At 32.9% G+C, this 27,263-nt stretch overlaps 1 protein-coding gene across 1 annotated transcript in view; it reads left to right on the top strand.

Annotated features, from left to right (window-relative positions):
- The first annotated feature begins 9,018 nt into the window (after window positions 1–9,018).
- LOC118187618 (glypican-6-like) overlaps window positions 9,019–27,263 on the top strand; it is a 111,270-nt gene continuing 93,025 nt past the window's right edge. The window contains exon 1 of the mRNA XM_085809688.1: window positions 9,019–9,348. Within this exon, the coding sequence (XP_085665814.1) occupies window positions 9,201–9,348 (148 nt within the window). The 5' untranslated portion in view covers window positions 9,019–9,200. The remainder of the gene's footprint in view (window positions 9,349–27,263) is intronic.

Raw genomic sequence — 27,263 nt, 5'->3', positions numbered from 1 at the left:
CATTATCTTTACATTTACTTTCATAACTCGTATGATATATAACATACTTCGTAACATACTCTAACCATCGAATGGTTATGATTTTCTATAATAATAAGCAAATTTTTTTAACAGTTTCTACTTCGTGTCCGCAAAGTATTCCTTTAAATTGCAAGGTTTCGCGATATTAATTTTCCTTCTGACAAAGTTTATACACGAATCCAAACATTAAAACCTTCGTAATCGATAAACAACGGCCATTTCATTATCGGTGGCAAAAAGCTGCCTATCGATAGTAAAAGGACAGTTTGGGCCATCCGAACAAGCGGCGACCGAACAGGCTATCCACACCACCTACGTTAGCGCATGCGCACAATCAGCCCAGGTACCAGCATTTTCGCCGATTTCCGTAAGGCAGGCGGTAGTGAGAGCGAAGGTTGTTAACCCTAACTCAGCAATAGAAAGCGTTGTTAATAGTTCACCAGCAAAAGAATAATTTGCAAGTAATAATTATCAGTTACAAAGACGAGGTCAATCTATGTACATGATAATGTTCAGGAAATGATTAGATAAAATAGGAATTTAATGATGGTTCTAATTGCAAGCGAGGACGAGTAATTAGTTAAAAAATCTTTAGTGTATTGACAAAAAGGTTACAGAAATTACTTAAATTCTTTTATTTAACAGAGGAATTTTTATGCAAACTTAGACCCTATTCTTATTGCATAGGACTGTCAGAATTTATTATTCAATAAGAAAACTTATTGAAAATGATAATATTTTTATACATTCATCACTTTATCAGTATCCACACGGGTTTATAGGTTCAAATGCCATATTTCAAAATGAAAGTTATTGATGAATTAAAACCTTACAAAATCTGATAAATAATTTGTGTGTGCAAATTTTTAAATCTAAATCTCTTACATTAAATATTTTCTGTCTTTTAAATTACATCCCATTATTTATTTCCATTTAATTGATTAATGTGTTTGTACTAATATTTCAGAGTTCTTTGAAGCACTTTTTGTGTCCTGAAAATGCCAAGTATTTCCATAAAAAAATAAGGAGGCATACAGAATAATTTATTTAATAGTTCATATAACCGCTTTTAACTTATTTTATGTCTAAATTTTCTACACAGAAATGTTCTGTCTAATTTTTAGTATCTTTTATCAGACGAAATTTTTCAAAGAGGAATGAATTAAAGGCTTGATTGAGCAAAACACATCTTTAAAGCTAAATGTATTCTAGGAGGTACAGAAAATGTCAACACGATTTTGCCTCCCCCTCAAATCAGTCATTTAAACTATTCAAACCGTTCAGGAAAAGGATAAGCATTCCGAACATAAAAATCTTCCCTTTTTTATATATAAATTAATAAAAGGAAATATGTTCCTTCTTTTTATAAGAAAAGGAACCCATTTTCCTTCCTAAACTTTTGAAAGTTGCCAACGCTTAAAAAATGATAAATTACGCCAAGGTAGAAACCCGCCTTTGACAACTCAATGCGCATGCTTGGTTAATGTTGGTGCGAATAGCTTAAGCGGCTAATCGCACCGGTGTTGCGAATGGCCGATGCTATTCGCACCCAAGGTCCGTAGAAAGAAAAGGTTAGCTCACTTGGAGTAAACAAACGAAAAGCCAGCGACTCGTTCGGCTGTGACGTCACTGAAGTTCACTGTAGCATCTCCTAATAGTAGTTTCGTATTTCCTTTTGAAAATATTTTCTGTTTTTCATCGGAAAAGTAAAAATTTGAATATTTGGAGTCGAAACTTAAATACCTAAAATATTCTTTACTGTGTAGAATAAGTCTTAATTACGAAAAGTTCTCTCAGTAATTTATTGTTTCATCGAAAGTCTTTCAAACTTCCTTACAGAATTTGCTATTCAAGATTCAGCTGTTTATACCGTTACTCATTTTAGCTTCAACAGACTGAAAACCCACATTTCACAAGAACTGGAAAATACGTAGTGATGTTTAAATGTTGCAATAGAAGAAGTTCAAATTAAGAACATTTATTCTATAAAGCTTTACAAACTTGTCCCTAATGTTTGGAATCTAATTTGGCTGAAATTTAAATTTATTTTAATTTGCTAAAGCCTACTTTGGGTCCATTTGTTTCTGCAGTACTTCTTTCATTTAGAAATCTTAGTTTACTTGTGGCTTTTTTTTTTTTTTCAGATTAACTCGCATACGCTTTTCCTGTAATATATGATTAATTTTAATAGATAAAAAAGAAATTGCATAAAATTATAAGTCACTAGATTCTAAAGCATGTTTGTAATTTCTTGATGTAATGCAGCAACAAGGAACATGGACAAATGAACTATTCAAGCTATCACTGAAAGGAAGTGTAATACTTAATCAGCAAATTCAGCAGCTGCATCATGTAATTCTATATAAAAATTGAGACTACATTTAATCCTTTGAATTTTACTTTTTAGCAAGCATAAAAAATAAAATTTTCCAAAAGTATTCAGATAGAAGATGTTAACTTTTTATATTAAAAATATGAGTAAAAGATATTCAAAGAATATTTGCATATCCTCTATTATTTTTTGTTATTAATACTGTATATTTAGAATTTTATCTTTTAGGTTTCTATATTTATTTCACTTATGTATTATTTAATGTATAAAAATAATAATGAAATGAAGCATGTAGTCATTTTCTGAATTGTTATCCTCATTTTTTATTTCAGGGAAGTAAATCCTAGATATTAATAGGACTAAATGCTGTATGTGTTTGTTTTGGTATTAAAAAAGAAATTTTTTTTATATAATAACTTAAATATTACATTTCATTTAACATACTCAGTTTATCCATTCTATGAATAAAAAAAATTAGAGTTTATCAGTTTAGTTGGGGACAAATATTATTCATACACAGATAAATGCACTCATTAAAACATTATGCAATTTATATTAACATCATTTGACTGTCATTGTACATTCTGTGAACACGTGGAAAAAGGGTGGATGTTTATTTAGTATGATGACCTGTATACAATATCACCACAGACATAATGATTACATTTGTAGATACCAACAAATATATTTTGCACATTTTGCTGGTAAATTTATATAATTAAATGCAAAAGTCAAAATTGGTGCTAAATTTTAAACACTACATTCAACAAAATCTTAGTAAATATGGATCTTAATTTTATAAATGAAATATGAAATATATCATGATGCACTGTATAGTCAAGAAAGGCATATTTTAAAACTATAAAAAATAAAATATTTGCTTAAGTTACATTATTCATTCATAATACAAATCATTACAAAGTATAAGTACAGATGGAAAATGAAATTTTATATTTTACAAGAATTTTGGCATATTTGTTTTTTAAACTTTTCTATATTCTTAAATTATACATTTCCTAAATTTTGATAATTTCTTAAATTTTTGCTTCAATTTTAAATTTTTTTCATTCATATTTTTATATTTCATTCTAATGAACATTCTCTGCTTTACAAATGCTTCAATTACATCTCTTCCTAAACCTTCTCCTTCCATTTTCTCAACTAATTTTCTTACTGTGCCCTGTATAACTTTACATTTAGGAATTTCATCCTTCCACAATTTCTTTAACAGCATTTCTAAGCGCAAAATTTTATGTTTAAAATTTTGTGATGGCATAGTCAAGCCACCATAGGACAAATGAATAATCCAAGGTGGTGGTGCATAGTCATGGTCTGTTACTTGACTGCCAGTTATCTGCCCAAGATCAGGATACTTGATTTTAAATTTTCTAGCAATCCATCCGGCTAGATACATTAAAGCATCTTCAGAAGTTTCAGCCACTGGTGATGATTCATTTGTTGGAGATGATAATGGGCACTTTTGGCATTGCATTACTATAACAGTATATAATTAAATGTATATAATTGTGTTCTAAATATTTAAATGGTAAGGTTATGTATATGATGTTGAAGTATTAGGTATTTATGGCCTTAATGCCTGTTTTATGCATTAACTTTTACATGTATTTACTGTACTCTAGATATTATGTAATTAGCATTTCCTGGAATAGTACTTAATACAATAAGGTTTCATATATATTTTATAAAAGTTGAATATATTTATGTGTGGTATATTTTATGTAATAGCTTTAAGTTTAAATGCATGCTGCGTATTACTCTGTTTTCAAATAATATGAATGAAAAAAGCCTTAATAATTAGAAAATTAAGATTGCTGAAGGAACTGCTTTACTAGCTTTGCAAAATTACTGTAACTAAATTATCCAGAACTGATAGCTTTAAGCATAATAATACAACTTAATTTGCTCGCCAACTGAATTGTGGACTTCTAATACGTTGTTTTCTGTACTCTGGAATGTTGTTAGTCCTTCTTATTACTTACATGTATTCCGTGTATCACTCATATTTTATTTCTGGTATGTACCTTATTAACAGTACAATAGGCTCAAATTCTAAGTAATTGAGGAGGCCCATCAGCTGAACACTGGTGGTTTGACTTCAATTCCTGGAGAATAGGCTGGTTGCATGGCAGTTTTTCCATGTGTAACAAAAGTTAGTTAATGCAGTGAGTTACATACACATTATTTAAAACTATTTAAGCATATTTGGTACTGTGTGTATTTTATGTAATATTATTTATATCTATCTCTACTCTACATATTTTTATTTACATTCAGTTTAACAACACTCAAGTATAGCTATAGTCTACATGTTACTGTGTACTTTGATTATTATAAAATGAGAAAGGCCTAAACATAAAGAATTATGACTACCTGATACTATACTAATGGTACACAATGTTTACAATTATTTTTTTTAAACACTCAGTGCATTTATGTACATAGCATCACTTGCATTTAATATATTCAAACTCAAGTGTAAAGTTTCTGTACATATAATAATGGTATTTATAATATTACAAATTGCATTAGTTTAATTACTGTTTGTACATATATAGTAATGCTATATATTAATGCTATTTGCACTTACAAGCAATGCATAATATAACATGCTTGCACATAAGAGTACTGAAGGAATTGTATCAGATGTTTTCTTATTTATTGTACATAATCGTACATATGGTATTTTATGTATGGAGTGTTATTACATATACTGTATTTGTAAGTATGTGCAACATTTCACCAATGCGCACTGTGGCCCAGCATTTAACTTGCTTACACTGGTAGGTCAACCCAGGTTCATATCCTGATGAATAGGCTGGCTGCATGGGAGTTTCATGTTTTTCTTCATGTGTTATAGGGATAAAAGGCAATTTCTCTTAAAAAGGCCTTCACAAAGGCCTCCATTCCCTCGATGGACACCCTTGTATGCATCGGGGTAACACATGCAGATTACTAGAACTATGTATCTTTAATAGATTTGTACTTACACACCCTTGAACTCGCTGTATTTTGCGAATTTTGATTTTAGCCATAGATGCATTTATAACCAGTGTAATTTCAATTAATGTGATACTGTATCTTTAGTATCGCATTAACTTCATGTGATCTAGTCAAATTGTAATAAACTAACATAGATTTAAATTTCCCTGTTATTCATGATATAGTGTTTTCTTTATTATGCTTTTCTAAGCTTATGGTATTTTTGTTTACATCAGATTACTGAAAGTGTATGTGATATTATATAATTATATGCTATGTAATACTGTATTCCTTGCAGTATATGACATGTTTTGATGCTTTTTACCTCCATAAAAACTCTGATCGTAAAATCTAAAATGATATGCATAAAAACTAGGACTTGTATGCCCATGTAACTTTTTTAAAAATAATTCAGTAGCTGCTGTCTGGTCTGCCACTTCAGACCCTGGTCATGGCTTCCATGGAGATATATGTATCACTAAACATTTCTGTTAAACATTATGCAGGCATAGCTGGGAGTTGCTTCAGTAGTAAAAATGTTGTTACTTGATAAGTAATGCTTTATATTTATATGCATTTGTCACAATTCACAACAATATTGAAGACCGTTGGCATTTAAATATACCTAATACAATGCATAGAAGTTCTACATATATTAATGAATTAATTAATTTAAGTAACCCGAAAATTCAAAATGAACTTATATCACCACTATTTAAACATTAAATCAAATCAAAACACACTATAAGTTTCTATACCTATGAAATGATACATTTTGCTGATTATTTTTTATTTTGCCTGCATTATTGGTGCATAATGCAATCGCGCAGCGTGTACCAACCATTATACTATATAAATTTAATTATATTTGAGAGCGAAAAAAAAAGAACTAATGAATTTCCACAGTCGATCATAAGCTTACGTTCAGCTTAATGCGAAAATCTCTGTTGATCTGAGGAGAGAGAACTTCAGTGACGTCACAGCCAATAGACGGCGAGAACGCATTTTCGTTTGTTTACCCCAAGTGAGCTAACCTTTTCTTTCTACGGACCTTGATTCGCACCACCAGTGTGATTAGGCTCTTAAGCTATTCGCCCCAACATTAACCACGCATGCGCATTGAGTTGTCAGATCCGCCAATTGAACCCTAGCCGAAAGGAACGAATTCTACGTACGCGAGCTGCTGTAGTGAATCTTTAAAAAAAAAAGGCGGGTTTCTAGCTTTGCGTTTTCACTTCGCATCCTGACCTCCGGACACACTCATACATTTGCTATATTTGCAGTGTACTTATTAATTCATGACAGCCGGTATACAGCTTGCTATCTGCAAGCTATACACGGCAATAGTGGAAAAAGGAATACCTTGGCGTAGTTTGTCATTTTTTAAGCGTTTGCGGCTTTCAAAAGTTTAGAAAGGAAAATGGGTTCCTCTTCTTATAAAAAGAAGGAACACATTTCCTTTTATTAAAGTATATATAAAAAAAAAGCAGATTTTTATGTTGGGAATGCTTATCCTTTTCCTGAACGGTTTGAATAGTTTAAATGACTGATTTGGATGGGGGGACAAAATCATGTTTACATTTGTTGTACTTCTTAGAATACATTCATTCCTCTTTGAAAAATTTCGTCCGATAAAAGATACTAAAAATTAGACAGATGATTTCTGTGTAGAAAATTTAGACATGAAATAAGTTAAATAACTATTTCAACTATTAATTGAATTATTCTGTATGACTGCTTATTTATTTATTTTTTTTTGTGGAAATGCTTGGCATTTTCAGGACACAAAAAGTGTCAAAAAACTCTGAAATATTAGTTCAAACACATTAGTCAATTAAATTGAAATAAATAATGGGATGTAATTTAAAAGACAGAAAAAATTTAATATAAGAGATTTAGATTTAAAAATTTGCACACACAAATGATTTATCAGATTTTGTAAGGTTTTATTTCACAAATAACTTTGATTTTGAATTATGGCATTTGAACCTATAAACCTGTGTGGATACTGAAAAAGTGATAAATATATAAGAATATTATCATTTTCAGTAAGTTTTCTTATTGGATAATAAATTCTGACATTCCTATGCTATAAGAATAGGACCTAAGTTTGCATAAAAATTCCTCTGTTAAATAAAAGAATTTAAGTAATTTCTGTAGCCTTTTTGTCAATACACTAAAGATTTTTTAACTAATTACTCGTCCTCGCTTGCAATTAGAACCATCATTAAATTCCTATTTTATCTAATCATTTCCTGAACATTATCATGTACATAGATTGACCTCGTCTTTGTAACTGATAATTATTACTTGCAAATTATTCTCTTGCTGGTGAACTATTAACAACGCTTTCAATTGCTGAGTTAGGGTTAACAACCTTCGCTTTCACTACCGCCTGCCTTTCGGAAATCGGCGTAAAATGCTGGTACCTGGGCTGATTGCGCGCATGCGCGAACGTAGGTGGTGTGAATAACCTCTTAGCTATTCGCACCGTCGGTGCAATTAGCCACTGCGGCAGCGTAAAGGGCATAGAGGAGTAGTCATAAGGGCATATAATACGAGAATTCCGCTCACACTTGCGAGAACTGTGTGTAAGCCGTGGCTAATAGGAGAAGCTAAATTTGCGCATGCGTGGATGTTTACACAACTTTCCTGTGCTGTTCTCCTGCTCGAATGATTTCCGGCGTTCGCTCTGCTTGTTTTGTGACAGCGAAATCTTCTGTAGAACGCCACTTCGTTTTAGCTTCGCTTTGATTGGTCGACGCTTATCCCAAACTCGGCGTAAATTTGAAAACTTTGAACCCTATGCCACGAGCCTTAAATCAGATTTTGTGACGTTGCACAGACTGGTTGCCTTGGCAACGGAGCTCGGCTTTAACCACTTATGCCCTTTACGCCCCCGTCTGAACGAAGCTATAAACAGAAATAAACAGAATAAGATGCCAACTATAAACAGAAACATTAAAATGTATTTATCATATTTTGATTATTACTAAATCCTTTTTTTCACATGGAAGGAAAACAACATGACATTGAGATATTTTTTAACATAGTTATCAAATTACATAAAAAAATAAAATCAATACTTACGCGTAAAAAGTTATCCCAGGAATCTTTTTCGAAAATCTGTTTGTGCATCCATATGCAACACAAGCTGATATGCTTCAAAAAGAAAAGAAAAACTGTTGCAATTACAGACTTCCTTGCACAAGTTACAGCGATAATAGTAACATGGCCGCCGAGCTTCACCATTTGAGTTGAACCTTCCTTGCTTGATGGCGGCCACACGATTGTTACTAAGAACATATAGTGAATTTGAGTTTCAGAAAGCAGCGCCTCCTTTTACTCTGTATCACGTGAAGAACACCAGTAAAACAAAAAGACGAAAGTAAAAGTCAGCTGGCAGCCATCAGTCGACGAAAAAGGTGAGTGTCTGGTTGAAGGTCGAAATCAGTGAACTGAAGAATCTAGTATAAGTAAAAAATGTTAAGGATGGAGAATGTCAGATGAATATTTGTGCTTTTCCCTGGGAAATGGAGAACATCTAAGAGAGTACCCGACTTTTACTTTAGTCTTTTTGTTTTACTGATGTTCTTCACGTGATACAGAGAGTAAAAGGAGGCGCTGCTTTCTGAAACTCAAATTTAGGATAGGATAGGATGCGCTGCATCTTTCGATGGGAACGCCATCTGGCAACGCAAGACTGCTTTGGATTCGAAAGGCCTGGTATTGAGAATGATAACTTCCTGTGTTTATATTTATATGTTATTGTTTGAATGCCATGACAGATTTTTAAAGTAAAGCATGATGTCACGGTGATTTGTTAGCGTAATAATTCTTAATCAAGATGAGGTGGACGATTTCCTCATCTTTTAACATAGCTTTGCTTTTGTTAGAAATGACGGTAACAAAGTCTTTGCCTTGTTCGAATGTCAAATTCGCATATAAAGGCAAAGGTTTCGATGATGATGATGTACCATCTGCTGCAATATCAGGTAAGATATTTTCGTTAATCTACAAACATATATGTATTTTATCATTTCGAATGTTATATGTCGATCATGTATAGGCCATGTGAATATTACAGCAGATATTAAGTTCATGACTTATATCTGTAGATCACTTGGTGTTTGCTGCATGAACTATCTGTGCTTCTAATTCTTACATTTAAACTTCTAACGTATGATAGCAATGAAATTATTTATTTAAATCTAACCTAAAACGATTATGTATATTAGTAGTACAATAAGTGTATTTTATTATAAACTATTTTTAAACCACTTATTCCAAAGACAGACTTTTGAAAATGTTTAGAACAAATACTTGTTAAGAGTATCATGTGGCAAATATTATTTCTAGAGTATTCAAGAGTTGTGTATTCGTAAACAGAAATGTGTATGTTATGATTTTTTATTTGAAATATCTTACATTTGACTTGTATTAAGAAGTTCAGTGCAAATTAATGGATTAGTGAAATATATAATTTATTAGGCAAATTTGAGAAATATAATTATCATGAATCTTCAGTATTTAGTATATTGACTTTGTGAGTCACTAATATTGCTGAGTGCAAGTATTTTAAAATATAAAATATTGCTTAGAAATAAGGCAGTGAAGTTGTGGAAGCACTTCCACAGAGAACCTGCTAAATGTAAACATCGCCAACTTTGGCGATAATAGTTCAAACCTGGTAACTCAGCGAATTTATCCTATTTCGCTTGTTCGAAGTCCTCTTGCGTTCACATTTGCAGATTTGGAACTACTCTGATATGCGCCCTCAAGTCGCCAAATTTCTCGCCAAATATTTTTGGCGAGAAACTTCACGCTGCCATATTACTATCTAAATTTTTTGTCTACATTTTGAACTTTTAGCCTAAAATGTCTCCAAAAATGCGGTTTTCGCACATGCAAAAACTACGTTTTGAACAAAGTTTAGCTAAAAATCCGAAACAGAAACAAAAAATTTAGATAGCAAAAACGTAAAGTTTCTAACCAAAAATATTTGACAAGAATCCATGTACACAGCGACATATTTTAACTTAAAAAAACATCTACGAATTGCACAATGTAGGCAACGAACGAATCTACAAACTACGCAGACCTCGCTTTAATAAATTAACATAACAACAATAAATTTCAAAGAATACCATGTACACAGCATCCTGTTTAAACTTAAAAAAAATTCTTCCAATTGCACAATTTAGGCAAGGAAGGAATCTACGATCTAAGCACTCCTCGCTTTAATAAAATAACATAACAATAAATTTCAAAGAATACCACGTACACAGCGTTCTGTTTCAACTTTAAAAAACATCTACGAATTGTACAGTCTAGATACTAAACAACAAAATAAACTAAAATAAATTTCAAACAATTTAAAAAAACAACAATAACGACAGAAATTCATACTAAAGAACCAATGAACATAACATTCTACAAAATAAGAACAAGGATAAAATAAAATGCACTTACCATGAATTAATGCGTTTTCGAATAGCAGAAATATAAATTTCATACCGCCTTTAACATGCCGTCACGTAATCACTATCGTATTTACATGACAGCCAGACACACTATCCAGAAAATTTATACTATGGTTCACAAATAAATAAAATCACAAATCCTTACTTCTATTATGCACTGCCATTAAAAATAATCTCCCAGACCCTCTTTCCACAGTTCCAAATACCCACTACCCCTTAACAGGATAGCCACAATCATATTTCCTTTTGCCGAACTTCAATTCAACAACTACCATTTTATCTTTCCCTCCCATCTTCTCAGACACAGAGGCGAACCAACGAGCTGCAGCGAAAGATTTTTCAATGTCAACAGGGTTGCCATAGAACACGGAATCGCGCCAAAAACCAGCGCAGGACACATATCGCCACATTTGGTGAAATTAAGGCGTATATTAGAGTTGTACCAAAAATAAATTCCAAAGAATGCCATGTACACAGCATTCTGTTTAAACTTAAAAAAAGTCTACGAATTGCACAATCTAGGCACTGTGCACAAATCAACAAAATAAACTAAAATAACTAAATTACAAATAATTCAAAAAACAACAATAACAACAGAAATTCATAGTAAAAAAACAATGAACATAACATTCTACAAAATAAAAACAATAAAATAAAATGCACTTACCATAATGGATGCTTATTCGGATAGCAGAACGTAGCTTTAACCTGCCGCGTCTATGGTATTTATATGACAGCCAGACTTGCTATCCACAAAATTCATACTATGGTTCAAAAATAAATGTTCAAAACCTTCTTTTCCTAAATCCTTGTAAGATTTCCAGCCATCCGAAAAAATAGTTTTACTAAGCTCAATCCATTCTTGGTTGATCTTTACATTATGGTAACTTGGCGTTTTTTTGGCGAAAATTTGGCGACCAACTCTCCTACAGCAACCCTCTATTTTTTTTTCCCCGCCGCCATTTTGTCTTCACGAAGTAAAGACATGTTTCTTTTTATCTACTAAACACTTCTTCCAACAATCTAGTAGCCGAATTACACTTATGCTAGAAATTTTATCAAACAAAACTGCTTAATCATGACAAATATTCACTGCAAAATTGGGAAAAAGTGCACAATACCATACTCCTTACGCGTTTTTCAAAATAACACATACACGGCGACTTATTTTTACTTATAAAAACATCCCAGAATTGCACAAAAATAGCATTGCGCACACTCTTCACTATATCCGTGTACACTGCTTTTTTCTCATAAATTAGAAAAATTTCACGAAAATACATGACAATTTTCTCAATCTTTAAACCCGGTAAAAAGAACATATATGAAATTACCTGATCGCGAAAAAGTATTTACCCTTTACAAATATGAACATTTCCACACATAAAATAAATAAAATATCCAAAAACTTTTACCTCTAAATCATCTATTACATTATACACGTCACCAACGAATTCATACCGCAAGCATTACAAATACTTAGTATCAAATATTTAAATTATTTCCATGCACGTTTATTTCAACTTAAACGTATACCAAATTCCTACAGACGTAAAATTCACAAAATAACTATCATTTAATTAAAATATCACTAAACCATGTACACGTCGACTTATTTTTACTTAAAAAAACATCCCACAATTGCACAAAAATGGCATTGCGCACACTCTTCACTATATCCATGTACACTGCTTTTTTCTCATAAATTAGAAAAATTTCACAAAAATACATGACAATTTTCTCAATCTTTAAACCCGGTAAAAAGAACATATATGAAATTACCTGATCGCGAAAAAGTATTTACCCTTTACAAATATGAACATTTCCACATATAAAATAAATAAAATATCCAAAAACTTTTACCTCTAAATCATCTATTACATTATACATGTCACCAACGAATTCATACCGCAAGCATTACAAATACTTAATATCAAATATTTAAATTATTTCCATGCACGTTTATTTCAACTTAAACGTATACCAAATTCCTACAAACATAAAATTCACAAAATAACTATCATTTCATTAAAATATAATTAAATTCAAAAACACTACTTAAAATATAAATGAGCACATACATTAAATTAATAAAAATTAGCTTACAATCCTAATTACTTTAAACTAAATCATTGCTAATAACAATTTTCCCAATAATACAAAATTCCTTTCCACCTTACATTTAGAACAATGCATAAAAATAATATCCTCAAATAATTAAAAATACTAACTTACCTAATCTTCTTCAGAATCTTGATTACGTGTCCGATAAACTTTTCTTTAGTTACGGCCATGGGATCCAAAAATTCACGAACACTGTTTCACAGAACACAGAATAAACCAAATACAAAATTTCCAGATTTTTTCCCGATTTCCCCCTTTTCCGATTCAAGAACCGTAATTCGTCCATTAATATCACATGACATATCCCATGATCTCTCATTTCCCTCACTCAAAATAATGCGTAATCGGAACTGAGTACTGCTCACATTATTACCAAAGTCCCGGTAGTAACCTCCAAAATGTCGCCAAACTACCAGTTACCATATTGTAAAGATCAACCCCATTCTTTAATAGACTGCATCAGCGTTTCCTTACTTCTATCATGAACAGCCACTAAAAATAATCTCCCAGACCCTGTTGCAACCACGTCTCTCATTGCAACATAGGCCATTTCAAAACACGCACGACACGAACCAACGAGCAATTAAAGCACTCCAGTAAAAGAGATTTCAACGTCAAAAGGGTTGCCATACAATACGCAATTTCGCCAAAAACCATCGCAGAACACATATCGCCAAATTTGGCGATCTTAGGGCGCATATAAGAGTAGAGCCGCAGATTTATATTATTCTTCTCTTATTTATTATTTTTTCTGAATTTTTAAACAACGAATAGATAGAAATATTTTCGTAGATAGATGCCGGTTCTCAAAGGTTCGGGATGAAAGGAAGAAAATACGGTGGGTGGGGTGAATGCTAATTTGTAACACGGCTGTTCACGTTGTGTTCTTAATTATTAACAGCTGTAAGCATGCAGAACTATGAGGTTTTTAACCCCTATAATAATTTGTTTTCGTAGACTGCAAAAATATGCATGTGCATTTTAAATAATTAAGTAATGCTTTTATTTTTATTATTGTTTATTGTCATCTAAAATTATGAGAATAAATCAATTTTTATGGTGTAAAATTTTAACAAGATAATATATTGTTAATGCTTTTCTAACAATAACCTTTCAGAGGAGAGCAGGTGTGACATAAATAGATGATTAAATTGAAATAAAAAATATGATTGATTATCTATGACAAAATAGTTTGATGCATCACCATGGTCATCAAAATTAGCAAACCACTGCTGGTGTAAGGAATATATTTCAGTACATTAATACTAATTTATATTTTTTATTTCCATTATAAATGCTTATATATTGTCTTATGCTTAATATACTCTGGTTGATCTTTGGATTATGGTAACTTGGCGATTTTTTGGCGAAAATTTGGCGACCAACTCTGCTACGGCAACTCTCTATTTTTTTTGGCGCCATTTTGTCTTCACGAAGTAAAGACGTTTCTTTTCTTTTTATTTACTCAACACTTTTTCCAACAATCTACTAGCCAAATTACACTTATGCTAGAAATTTTATGTAACAAAACTGCTTAATCATGACAAATATTAACTGCAAAATTGGGAAAAAGTGCACAATCGCAAACTCCTTGCGCGTTTTTCAGAATAGCACATACACATAAACCATTTACACGTCGACTTATTTTTACTTAAAAAAACATCCCAGAATTGCACAAAAATGGCATTGCTCACACCCTTAACTTTATCCATCTACACTGCTATTTTCTCATAAATTACAAAAATTTGCACGAGAATGCAAGAAAATTTCTGAATCTTTAAACTTGGTAAAAAGCACATATATGAAATTACCTGATCGCGAAAAAGTATACCCTTTCCAAGTATGAACATTTCCACGTATAAAATAAATAAAATATCCAAAAACTTTTACCTCTAAATTATCTATTATATTATATCACCAACGAATTTCTATCGCAAACATTAACTTATTTTTACTTAAAAAAACATCCCACAATTGCACAAAAATGGCATAACGCACACTCTTCACTGTATCCATGTACACTACTTTTTTCTCATAAATTAGAAAAATTTCACGAAAATGCATGAAAATACTCAACGTATACTTCTCAAACGTATTCCAAAATACTACAAACATATAACTCACAAAATCACGATCATTAAATTAAAATATAATTAAATTAACAAACACTACTTAACATATAAATAAGCACATACATTAAGTTAATAAAAATTAGCTTACAATCCTAATTACTTTAAACTAAATCATTGCTAATAACAATTTTCCAATAATACCATATTAATTTATTTAATCCTTACATTTAGAACCATGCATAAAAATAATATCCTGAAATGATTAAAAATACTAACTAATCTTCTTCAGAATAACCTAATCTTCTTCAGAATCTTCATTACGTGGCACGCACACTTCCCTACAGAAAGAGTTCCAATCGGCTGCAGTACTATTGCTAATTTCTAAATCCGAAATCCAGTAGTCAACTGGCAGTCTATTCACCCAGTAATAAGAAATTAATAAAATTTCACCCATACTCAAACTACTTTCAGCAAACCACGTACCCTTCCTTACACTCCGTTTCACAAAATGTCCATTTTCACCAGATTTCTTGCACCGCCATTCAAACTTATCTGTAATATCCTTCCTTTCACACAATCTCAACTTATTATTATTATCAGATTAACGCATTAAAAATTTAGAATTCACTTTACATAGCGCCATGCAATCCGAAAATTAATCAACACTATTTCACACAACACACAATGAAGCTATTTCACACAAATATCTGTAGTATTATATTATTTTGTAATTTTTCCAAATTTACCTCCCTTTTCCGATTAAAGAACTGTAATTTGTCCATTAATGTCACATGACATATCTCATGATCTCTCATTTCCCTCACACAAAATAATGCGTAATCGGAACTGAGTACTTCTCACATTATTACCAAAGTCCTAGGTAGTAACCTTTATCGCCTCCAAAATGTCGCCAAACTACCTGTTACCATATTCCAAAGATCAGCCTATTCTTTTTTCTGTGCTAACTTGAATTTAATACAAATTTATTTCCGTATATAACGTTTAACCGGTTAGTTTTACATGTACATGCATATTATCTGTGAATTTTTACTACCATATGCTTAATATATTGTTTTGTTTGCTAACTTGAATTTACATGCACTAAAAATCACGTTTACAAAATAATATCAGGCTTACGGCTCTGCTCATAGTTGATGAACCGCGAGCTTGGCGAGTAAAAATGCAACGGCGCCAACAGGTTCTCTGCGGATGAAGCTATTGTCTAGCTTCCCAAGTCATTTTAAACCTAAAAGACTTAGTTCTCCAGGTATTAAAATACAGAAAGAAATCAAAGATGCCAGTATCTGTAGAAATCTATCCTTGTAATAGGATAGCTTATTAAAATATAACTTGAAGGATAGCTATAATAGCTAGCATTCACCTGTCTTACATCTTTGGCTATATATAATTAAAATTTTGCTGTTTACTTCGTCAAGAAGCAGTCTCAGCCAGTAATCATTAGCTAACTGAATGTACTTGAAACTTATAAACTAATGCATGCATTTATAAGTAATGTGTAATTACTGAATCTTATTTAAATAATCTTTAATAAATCATGTAGTTGACCTTACACTCTGATTATCACTGTTAGTATTTTTATCAGGCTTATGACAGTACAATTTTGGTAATAGTTTACAATTGGGTGCCCCTCGTGGATAAAAATATATTTATGGTTGTCCCTAGACGATTTTTGGTGGTACATGGACACCGAGTTTGTGCAATTCTTGACTTGTTATTTTGGCTTTGAGTAGCAGCGCTACACAAATCAAAAATAACAAGTCAAAGAATTGCACAGACTTGGTGTCCATATACACATCGACCTATTTTCACTTAAAAAAACATCAGAGAATTGCACAAACTAGGCATTGCGTACTCTGTTAACTTTGTCCATGTATACATCGATCTATATTCACTTAAAAGTTCAAAGGAGCAGCCAAAAATATATATATATAATCTCAATAAACTACATTTTATATCAAACAATGAAATAACATAAAAAGGGAAATTCATCTTAGTGCTACACAAAGGAGATATCTACTTACCTTATTTACGAATTTACGTGTCTTCAGTCAAACAAAATTCCTTAACAGCATCCAAAAACTCCCTAAAATTACCTGAACTAGAATCTGTATACTGGCCTTGCCACATAAATTCACAAAAATAATAGTTAAAAAATATCCTTTGTAGTGCCTTTATTGTCCGACATTTGACTATATGCATTTCCTTCCTACAAACAGGACACTTAATAATGGCTACTAAGTAAACCTTCATTTACACACCAGTCAATTAATGCTTTTGTTCCAAATTGTACAGAAACTTCAAATTAATCTTACCATATTCATCCATTTTACTGTGTAAACAACAAAATAACAACGTAAAAAAACTAAACTCAGTGGCGTAACAGCCCTAATAGGTGCAGTACCCGAAATCTACTGCTCCCCTGCAGTGCCCAAAATCTGCTTTCTTGACTATGGGCTCCGGGTTGTGTAAGCATTTGCCCTGAACAAGTGGTCAGCATGTTGCAGGACCTCCAGTGTTCAGTCCCCAAGCAAACTTGGTACTCATTTTATCAACCCAAGTGATGGAAATCAAGGGATGAAAGGCTGAGTCGACCTTGCCCAGCCCGGGAATCGAACCCCAGACCTGTTGTGCTAACCAATGTGCCAATGGGCCTTAAAATAACAATGTATTTTATCCAAAATGTGACACACACTTTCCAAACCTTTTCCCAGCATTCAAATGTATCACATCATAATAGGGTTTCCATAGCATTCAACTACTCTGGTTACTGTAAATGATACAACAACTTGATGATAAATGAACAACAATTTGGGGATAAATGAAACGACAACTTAGCGATAATCCAAGGGGCACCCTTAAATGTACTCTAACCCCCTCGTGTTTTTTGACGTTCCTTCTTTGATGCAAGATCAGTGCCAGGAAGGCACAATTTCAAGATGGCCGCTACGCAAAACCGAAATAAGAAGTAAAAAATTTGCACAAACTTTGTCTCCATATACACATCGATCTATTTACTCTTCAGAACAGTGAACATCAGAGAATTGCTCAAACTAGGCATTGTGCATTGCCTTATTTTTGTCTTATGTATACTTCGATCTATTTCACTTAAAAAAATCATGAAGCTAAAACTATCATGGTAACCAGAAATGGGTTTTCATCACCAACATTCAGCAAAATTTGTTGCTAATCAAAGGGGCACCCTTATATAACTATGTCCTTTCAGATAATGTGAATGAATTTATGGTTAGAGTGGAGAGAAGGGTACCTCTTGTATTATCGTGAAGTTGTTTAATTTATCAGCAAGTTGTTGTTTCATTTATGGTAGCCTGAATAGTTGAATGGTATGTGTTACGGAGGTTTGATTTAGATAAGAATTATGAAACAAAATGGACTGTAATTTAAAATAGGAATTTAAATCCGATGTACAGTTTTCATAGGACAATGAGTTTAACTCCTCTAGTTGCTGGAGCTTGAGCAGACAGAGGTGTTATTGATACATCCACACCGCTAGAGGGCGCACCTAGTTATTAATGGCAGGGCTATGATTAGTGGTTACTTAACATACTCCCTCGTTGAAATTTTGATAATTTCAAAATACATATAGTGACATACGAATATATTTAAAAAATATGAAGTTAATACAAAGCATATTGCAAAAATTACAAAGAAAAATTACATAAATTGAAAAAGTCTCTTAAGATATATACCAGGTTTACAATTATCATAACAAGACTAATTATCATTTATGGGTAACAAACAAATTTGAGTAATGCCTCGTTTTGCTACTCCATTGGCTTTTCTGATGTACACAACTCTAACAGCGTTGTCTGCACCTTTAACAAACCTTTCGATTCAACCAAGTTTCCATTTGTATGGAGGCAAATCTTTATCCTTAAGAATAACCATGTCATTGGGTTTAACATTATTTTTTAGAAACATCCATTTGTTTTGCAAGTTTAAATGATTGAGGTAACCAAGTGACCATTGTTTCCAAATACATTGAACAAATTTTTTTTGTTCTTTGGCACCTTGTTAAATAATTGTCTGGTTTATCAATTATTGTTTGTTTTGCAATAGAATTTAATGGACAACCAATTAAAAAATGACCTGGGGTCAATGCAGTTAAAATCACTGGGTCTGCTGACATTGGACTGATTGGTCAGCTAAGATCTTTTCTATTTGTGTTACAACTGTCAATAATTCTTCAAATGTATTAACATTTGAAGAATTATGTTAATATATTTGAAGCACATTACATTGAACCAGTTACGCTTCATAAGTGGTGTTTGGAGGTTTTAACTCCTGATTACCATAACCCACCAAAGTTTAGAAATCTGGGAGGGATGAATTTCCATTTAATACATTCGGATGTTAAATAGTTTGCTAAATCTTCCTCTGGATTATTCATAAGTTTGTGCAATCTCTTTAGCTCTGAATTTGTCCCAAAGAAATTCTTAGCATTGTCAGAGAATATACATAAACATTTTCTTCTTCTTGAGAAGAAAATACGTTGGTTAGAGTTGACTTTAAGGTACACCTTGTATTATTGTAAAGTTGTTTTTTGTTTGCCCCTACTGTAGAATTGGGTGCTCCTTTGACTTTTTAAGTGAAAATATATCGATGTGTACATTGACAAACTCGAGGGAGTGCATAAAGCATAGTTTGTGCAATTCTCTCATGTTTTTTTAAGTGAAAATAGGTCAATGTGTACATGGATAAAGTCAAGGAAGTGCACAATGCCATTTTTGTGCAATTTGGGGATTTTTTTTAAGTGAAAATAGGTCGATGTGTACATGGATACCAAGTTTGTGCAATTCTTTGACTTGTTATTTTGGCTTGCGTAGCGGCAATTTTTGCTCCAAAAATCGCTGCTACGCAGGCCAAAATAACAAGTCAAAGAATTGCATAAATTCGGTATCCATGTACCGCCAAGTTTCGCCAAGGGGTACCCTTAAAGTATACTTTTACCGAAACATTTTAGTGTTGCTATAAGAGCCTTTGGAACTACTCTGATATGCGCCCTCAAGTTGCTAAATTTTTCGCCAAACATTTGTTGCGAGAAACTCCACGCTGCCGTATTACTATCTAAATTTTTTGTCTACATTTCAAACCAATTTCATACCGCCTTTAACATGCTGACACGTAATCACTATCGTATTTGTATGACAGCCAGACACATTATCCAGAAAATTCATACTATGGTTCACAAATAAATAAAATCACAAGTAAACATAAATCCCTACTTCTAAAAAATAATCTCCCAGAGCCTCTTTCCACTCCTCCAAACACCCACTCACTGCCCCTCAACAGGATGGCCACAATAACATTTCCTTTTGCCGAACTTCAATTCAACAACTTATCTTTCTCGTCCTATCTTCTCAGACACAGACGAAAAACCAATGAGCATGACGCAAACCAACGAGCTCCAGCGAAAGATTTTCCAGCGTCAACAGGGTTGCCATACAACATGCAATCGTGCCAAAAAACCAGCGCAGAACACATATCGCCACATTTGGTGAAATTAGGGCGTATATCAGAGTTGTACCGAGCCTTTGATGTGAAATCAGTGATAAGCTCTAAATGGATTGCCTTGGTGGCAAAACATATGAATATTGCTACATGTAACTTTTGAGAGGTTCCTTTACGTTGACCCTTATAACTTATAAGAAAAGGACTGCAGAAGTCAATCCCACAGTTAAAAAAGGTTGGGCTTGGATTGATTTGCTCCATTGGTAAATTTCCCATTAACTGATTTGAATTAATTGGTTTGTTTTTGAAACAAAGCACTCAAGCATTTACAATCTTTCTAGCCAGATTTCTGCCTCCAATAGGCCAAAATTCTTATCTGACAAAATGCAAAAGTGATTGTGGACCCGCATGCAGTGTTTCTTATGAAAATATAGCTTTGGGTGGTTTGAATCCTTTCTCAATTGATAATTTTGTAATCAACCTCCAATTCAAAGATCATTTCAATCTAAAAATAAAAAAAAAAAAAAAAAAGAAGGATGTAAATTTCTTACTTGACTGAGCTTCAAGTCCTTGTTATGTTTTAAACAATTAATTTCATGTCTAAAAGTTGCATGTTGGACTAATTTAACTAAATGATTAAATGCACTTATTACTTCTTTTGTTAATTTACCAACTTATGGATTCTTAGGACATTTGATATTATTTATAAATCTGCAAATATAACTAAAAATATGTACAAGTTTAGTAAAACTGTTACTAGTATTTAAAAAATCATCAATGAAGTTATTAGTAGTGTTAGAAACTAAAACAGGATTATAATTAGTCTTTAGTTCATTAGAATAATCATTATCAGTCATGTTAATAGGTTCCTTAGAAGATGGAATGTTCGAGTTTAAAACTGAAGGGCCAGTCCACCACATAGAGTTCTGCAGATTTGTCACGCTGGTTCCTTTAGATATAAAGTCAGCTGGATTGCTTTCTGAAGAAACATGTCTCCAACTGTAGTCAGGCCGTAGCTCATTGATTAGTTTAACTTGGTTGGACACAAAGGGTTTAAGTCTTTCATGAGAAGTTTTTATCCATGCCAATGTTTAGAGTCCAACCACAGGTACGTATGATGAAACTCAATTTGAATAATGGAGATGACCTTTGAAGTTAATCAAGCTAGTAGCAACGCCGCACATAATTCCAGTCTGGGTATTGTTAAGGTTTTTATCATAGATACTCTTATATTTGGAGCATAACAGTGTTGTTTTCCACTGTTCTAATCTAGTTTTTGAGCTTATGTAGATTGCTGCACCATAGGCACGTTCCGACGCATTGCTGAATCCATGTAATTCAATCATTATGGGATTTGTAATGATCACATGCCTAGGAACCTTTACTTGATTTAAAGCGTGAATTTGGGTAAAGAAATTTAACCATTCCTTCCTTCATATCATTGGGAGGAATTGCATCAGACTATTTTAATTTTTGTTTCCACAGATTTTGTAGAAATATTTTTGCCCTTGTAATCACTGGGCCAATTAGTCTGAGAGGATCAGACAGGTTTGCTATAGAAGATAGAACATCCTTTTTTTGTGAAACTTGCCTTTGATTCTATATTAACCTTAAAGGTTAAATTATCGGAATTACATGCCCAAAGCATGACGAGAGTTTTCACGAGATGGAAATCTGAAGAAAAGTTATATTCAGTAGCCTTGTTGTTGTTGTTTAAGAAGTCTGGATGGTTTGAAACCCATTTATATAACTGCATGCCAGCCTTGTTCAATAGATATATTAATTCAAATTGCAAAGAAATTGTGTTCTCTAAATTTTCTGAACCTGATAAAATATCATCCATGTAGACATCGGAAAGTAAAACTGCGGAAGCACTGGGAAAACACCTCTGCTCCTCCTCAGCTAAAGCTTTTCAAGTTCTTGTGGCCAAATACGGAGCACACGTTGTACCATATGTAATTGTTCTCAGTCTGTAAGTTTCAACAGGTGAACACGGACTTGATTTCCACAAAATTCTCTGAAGTTCTCTATCAATTTCTTCGACAAGAATTTGCCTGTACATTTTCGCAATGTATGTGCTAAATACATATGTATGTGCTCAAAAACGAGTTACTATTGAAAATAGATCTTGCTGCACAGTTCCACCATTCAGTAATAAGGAGTTGAGACTTACTGCATTTGCGCACTTAGCTGAGGCATCAAACGCTATGCGAAGAGAGGTAGAAATGCTTTCTGGACGGAACACTGCGTGATGTGGATGCAATAATTTTCACTACAGTTCTTGCAGTCTGAAGTAACATTTTCCATATGATTTAACGCAAGATATTCATCCATGAATGCCATATATAAAGTGGACATAGTTTGATTTTTGTCCAATTTGTTCCAGAGCAAATTTAGACGTCTTTCCGACATTGATTTAGATTCTCCAAAACTAGAATGTTTGTCTTCCTAAATGGGTAATCTAACAATAAATCTTCCAGTGCCATCACGCTTGTGAGTGGCAATAAAAGGTTGCTCACAATATTCTCTTTCAAATGTTTGAGAATTGTCATTTGTATCATCTCCTGGAAAAGATTCAACTTCAAAGAATTTTTTTATAGAATGTTCTAAAGAATCCTCTTCAGAAATACGAGTAAGACAAGTAAAATTATAAGAAACTATATTTTTTACAATCCCCGTGACCATACCCAAAGACACTGTTCTGAAACATCAAATTATTACCATGTGATTTGAATTTTTCTGCCTTGAGTAATTCAAAAAATACCTAACAATCTATAAGTAAACTGATTTTACTTGGAATGTAAAATGTAGGGTCAGCTAATTTAAATTCGCGAGGTATACAAATATCCGAATTTCTTCACAGGTGTTAATTCTGTGATTTTGGGTAGCACAAGAAATGATAATGTTTTTGAAAGTTACCTTCATCGTTAGAAATTTTTGCTATTACTTCATTTTTAATAAAATATTCTTCTCCATTAATTCCTGAAATAGTGGAATTAAATTTTTCTTTCTTTAATCCCAAAATATGAGCCACTTCTTGTGTACATATGGAAACAGAACTACTGCTGTCTAAAATTGCTTTTACTTTCATTTTTTCGCCAAATGAATTCTCAGTAAATAACATTGCAGCGCGTAGAAGGCTATTTGAAGGTAGACAACACTTATCTACATCCGTGATTAATGAGGTGCCTGTAACATTCTTATTTTGTTTGATTGGCGAGACCATATGTGATGAGTCGTCATTATGAGCAGGAACTATCTTCGAGTTATTTATAGCGTCAGAATATGGATTGCTTCTACAACCTTGACTTGAATACATCGAGGTATTTTAATTAATTGACGAGGGGGAATACTTATGAAGGGGTGAATGGTGATTAGATTTTTTACAAACAATACAAACTCTTAATTAAGACACAATAACACTCCAAATAAATACTAATTCAGAAGTCAAACAACAAAAATCAGCGTTATATTTACAAAATTTTCACAGGACTAGTTTCGATGGTTTTACCGAACCACCATCCTCAGCTGCAAAACCGCAAATGAACAAGATAGGAAATAATGATTAGATAAGATAAGAAAGCATGGACAAGAATAAGCAAGTGACGCCATCTGTTGGTGAAACCAGAACTAAAACATAATTTCTTTAAAGGCCGAAGGCAAATTTGGATTGGAATTAGGATCGTTAACTAGAACAGAAAGATTTTTATGAATGTGAAATGCCTCTAGAAAATCCAGTTCTCCAATGGAAGATGTTTTTTGAATAATTTTGGCAGCAGAAAAATTGAAAGTGTGATTTTCGGACCAACAATGTTGAGCAACAGAAGACTTCTGCGTTTCCTTTTTTCTAACATATGCCTCATGTTCCTTGACGCCAAATTTTAAGGCTCTCTTAGTTTGGCCAATGTAAATTAAACCACACTGGCAAGGAATCCTATAAATACCCCAGGAATTCATATCCGGAATGGGGTCCTTGAGTATGGAACTCGGAATTTTATTGATGGGAGAATAAACAACCCGAAAGTTAAATTTCTGCAAAATATGTGCAACTTTATAGCTAATTGATGGAAAGAAGGGAATGACAACAGAATTTTTATAATCTCCGAAAACAAGAGTGTGCTTTTTAGTGTGTTGAAATGAGAATTTTTTAACTGCTTGATTAATAATGTTGGGTGAAAAGCCCCTGTCAATAGCTATTGCTTTTAAATAATTTAGTTCTTCATCAAGGGCTAGTTTGGAGGAGCAAACTTGAAGAGCATGGAAAACATAGGAATAAAATGAAGCTAACTTTTGTTTAGTCGGATGACATGATTTAAAGTGTGGTGGAAGGCAAACCGATGAAGGTTTACAGTAAACCGTAGTACTGAAGTTGGATGTGTTACGTGTAACCAGAATGTTGAGAAACGGAAGAGAATTGAGAGTCTCAAGTTCAAAAGTGAACTGAATAGCAGGATCAATAGAATTCATTGTTGAAAGAACTTTATTACCTTCAAACAGGGTAAAAGTATCGTCTACACAGCGGAACCATACTGGGAAGTTTAAAGTTTCAAACAATTTTGATTCATAATAATGCATGTAGAATCAGCCAGGATGGGACTGAGGGGGCTTCCCATGGCTAATCCCTCAGTTTGCTTGTAATATTTATTTTGGAAAACAAAATGTGTTTGTTTCAAACAGAGTTGAGTGAGAGAAATTAGCTCATCAATTTCGATGCAAGAGAAATGAAATTCACGAAGTCTGGTTTCTAGACATCTTAATGCACCCTCCACTGGGACATTGGTGAATAATGATTTTACATCAAAAGAAACCATGAGTAAATTACTAGGAGAAATGTTTTAAACCTTTTTTACAAACTCTATTGAATTTTTTATGGTTTAAATGTTATTGTCTAATAGAGTTGAAAATCTAGAAACTAAATATTTAGTTAATGGATACGATGCAGCACCTAAATTTGATACAATAGGGCGGAAAGGAATACCACTTTTATGAATTTTGGGAAGAGCATATAACCTGGCACAATTCGCAACAGATGGGATAAGCGAATGTTTTAAGTTGCTTGAAATGATTTGTGAAGATTTAATCGCAGTTTTTTTTTTTGACAAGTCCGAAGGTGAAGGATCTTTAGGGATCGGATAATATGGTCCTTCGTTTAAGAGTTTAGTGACACCATAGATGTAAGTGTTCTTATCCACGACGACTATCTGGCCACCTTTGTCGGCCTTTGAAATGATAATATCCGGGTTAGAATGAATTTCTCACATTGTAGCTCTTTCTCTCGCAGTTAGATTTGGTTTCAAAGGTTTATTATTGAATTTCACACTTGAACTTGAAAGCTTTTTCGATAGGAGCCAAAATCTTTGGAATCGAGGGTTTACAGGTTTGTGAGAAGTTAAAATTATATTTTAGAATTCTCTCTTGTTCTTCTGAAAGACTAACTTTAGAAATATTAACTATTGGCTTGATGTTTACAATGGGAAGATTTTTTGAACTACTTGAAACTTTTGAACTACTTTTTGACTGTAAAAGAAGTTTTTCGAATTTAACTGCAAGAGTGTTTTTATGACGGTTAACTGCATTCTCCATTCTAGACCAAGACTTTTGTTCAAGGGCAGTGAATTTTGGATATGATTTAGCGAGTTCCAAATGAAGCTTATAGAGTTCATGTTCAATTTTGGACAGGGATACAGGGGACAGGGGCAGGGGTCCAAAATTGAACATGAAATCTATAAGCTTCATTTGGAACTCGCTAAATCATATCCAAAATTCACTGCCCTTGAACAAAAGTCTTGGTCTAGAATGGAGAATGCAGTTAACCGTCATAAAAACACCCTTGCAGTTAAATTCGAAAAACTTCTTTTACAGTCAAAAAGTAGTTCAAAAGTTTCAAGTAGTTCAAAAAATCTTCCCATTGTAAACATCAAACCAATAGTTAATATTTCTAAAGTTAGACTTTCAGAAGAACAAGAGAGAATTCTAAAATATAATTTTAACTTCTCACAAACCTGTAAACCCCCGATTCCAAAGATATTGGCTCCTATCGAAAAAGCTTTCAAGTTCAAGTGTGAAATTCAATAATAAACCTTTGAAACCAAATCTAACTGCGAGAGAAAGAGCTACAATGTGCGAAATTCATTCTAACCCGGATATTATCATTTCAAAGGCCGACAAAGGTGGCCAGATAGTCGTCGTGGATAAGAACACTTACATCTATGGTGTCACTAAACTCTTAAACGAAGGACCATATTATCCGATCCCTAAAGATCCTTCACCTTCGGACTTGTCAAAAAAAAAAAAAAAAAAAAAAAAAAAAACTGCGACTAAATCTTCGCAAATCATTTCAAGCAACTTAAAACATTCGCTTATCCCATCTGTTGCGAATTGTGCCAGATTATATGCTCTTCCCAAAATTCATAAAAGTGGTATTCCTTTCCGCCCTATTGTATCAAATTTAGGTACTGCATCGTATCCATTAACTAAATATTTAGTTTCTAGATTTTCAACTCTATTAGACAATAGCATTTAAACCATAAAAAATTCAATACAGTTTGTAAAAAAGGTTTAAAACATTTCTCCTAGCAATTTACTCATGGTTTCTTTTGATGTAAAATCATTATTCACCAATGTCCCAGTGGAGGGTGCATTAAGATGTCTAGAAACCAGACTTCGCGAATTTCATTTTTCTTGCATCGAAATTGATGAGCTAATTTCTCTCACTCAACTCTGTTTGAAACAAACACATTT

The sequence above is a fragment of the Stegodyphus dumicola genome, chromosome X2 (genome assembly GCF_044657685.1).
Source record: "Stegodyphus dumicola isolate Sdum_Otavi_A_Nest chromosome X2, ASM4465768v1".
NCBI lineage: Eukaryota > Metazoa > Arthropoda > Arachnida > Araneae > Eresidae > Stegodyphus > Stegodyphus dumicola.
Note: the sequence above shows the minus strand (reverse complement) of the source record. Positions and strands in the feature narration are given on the sequence as shown.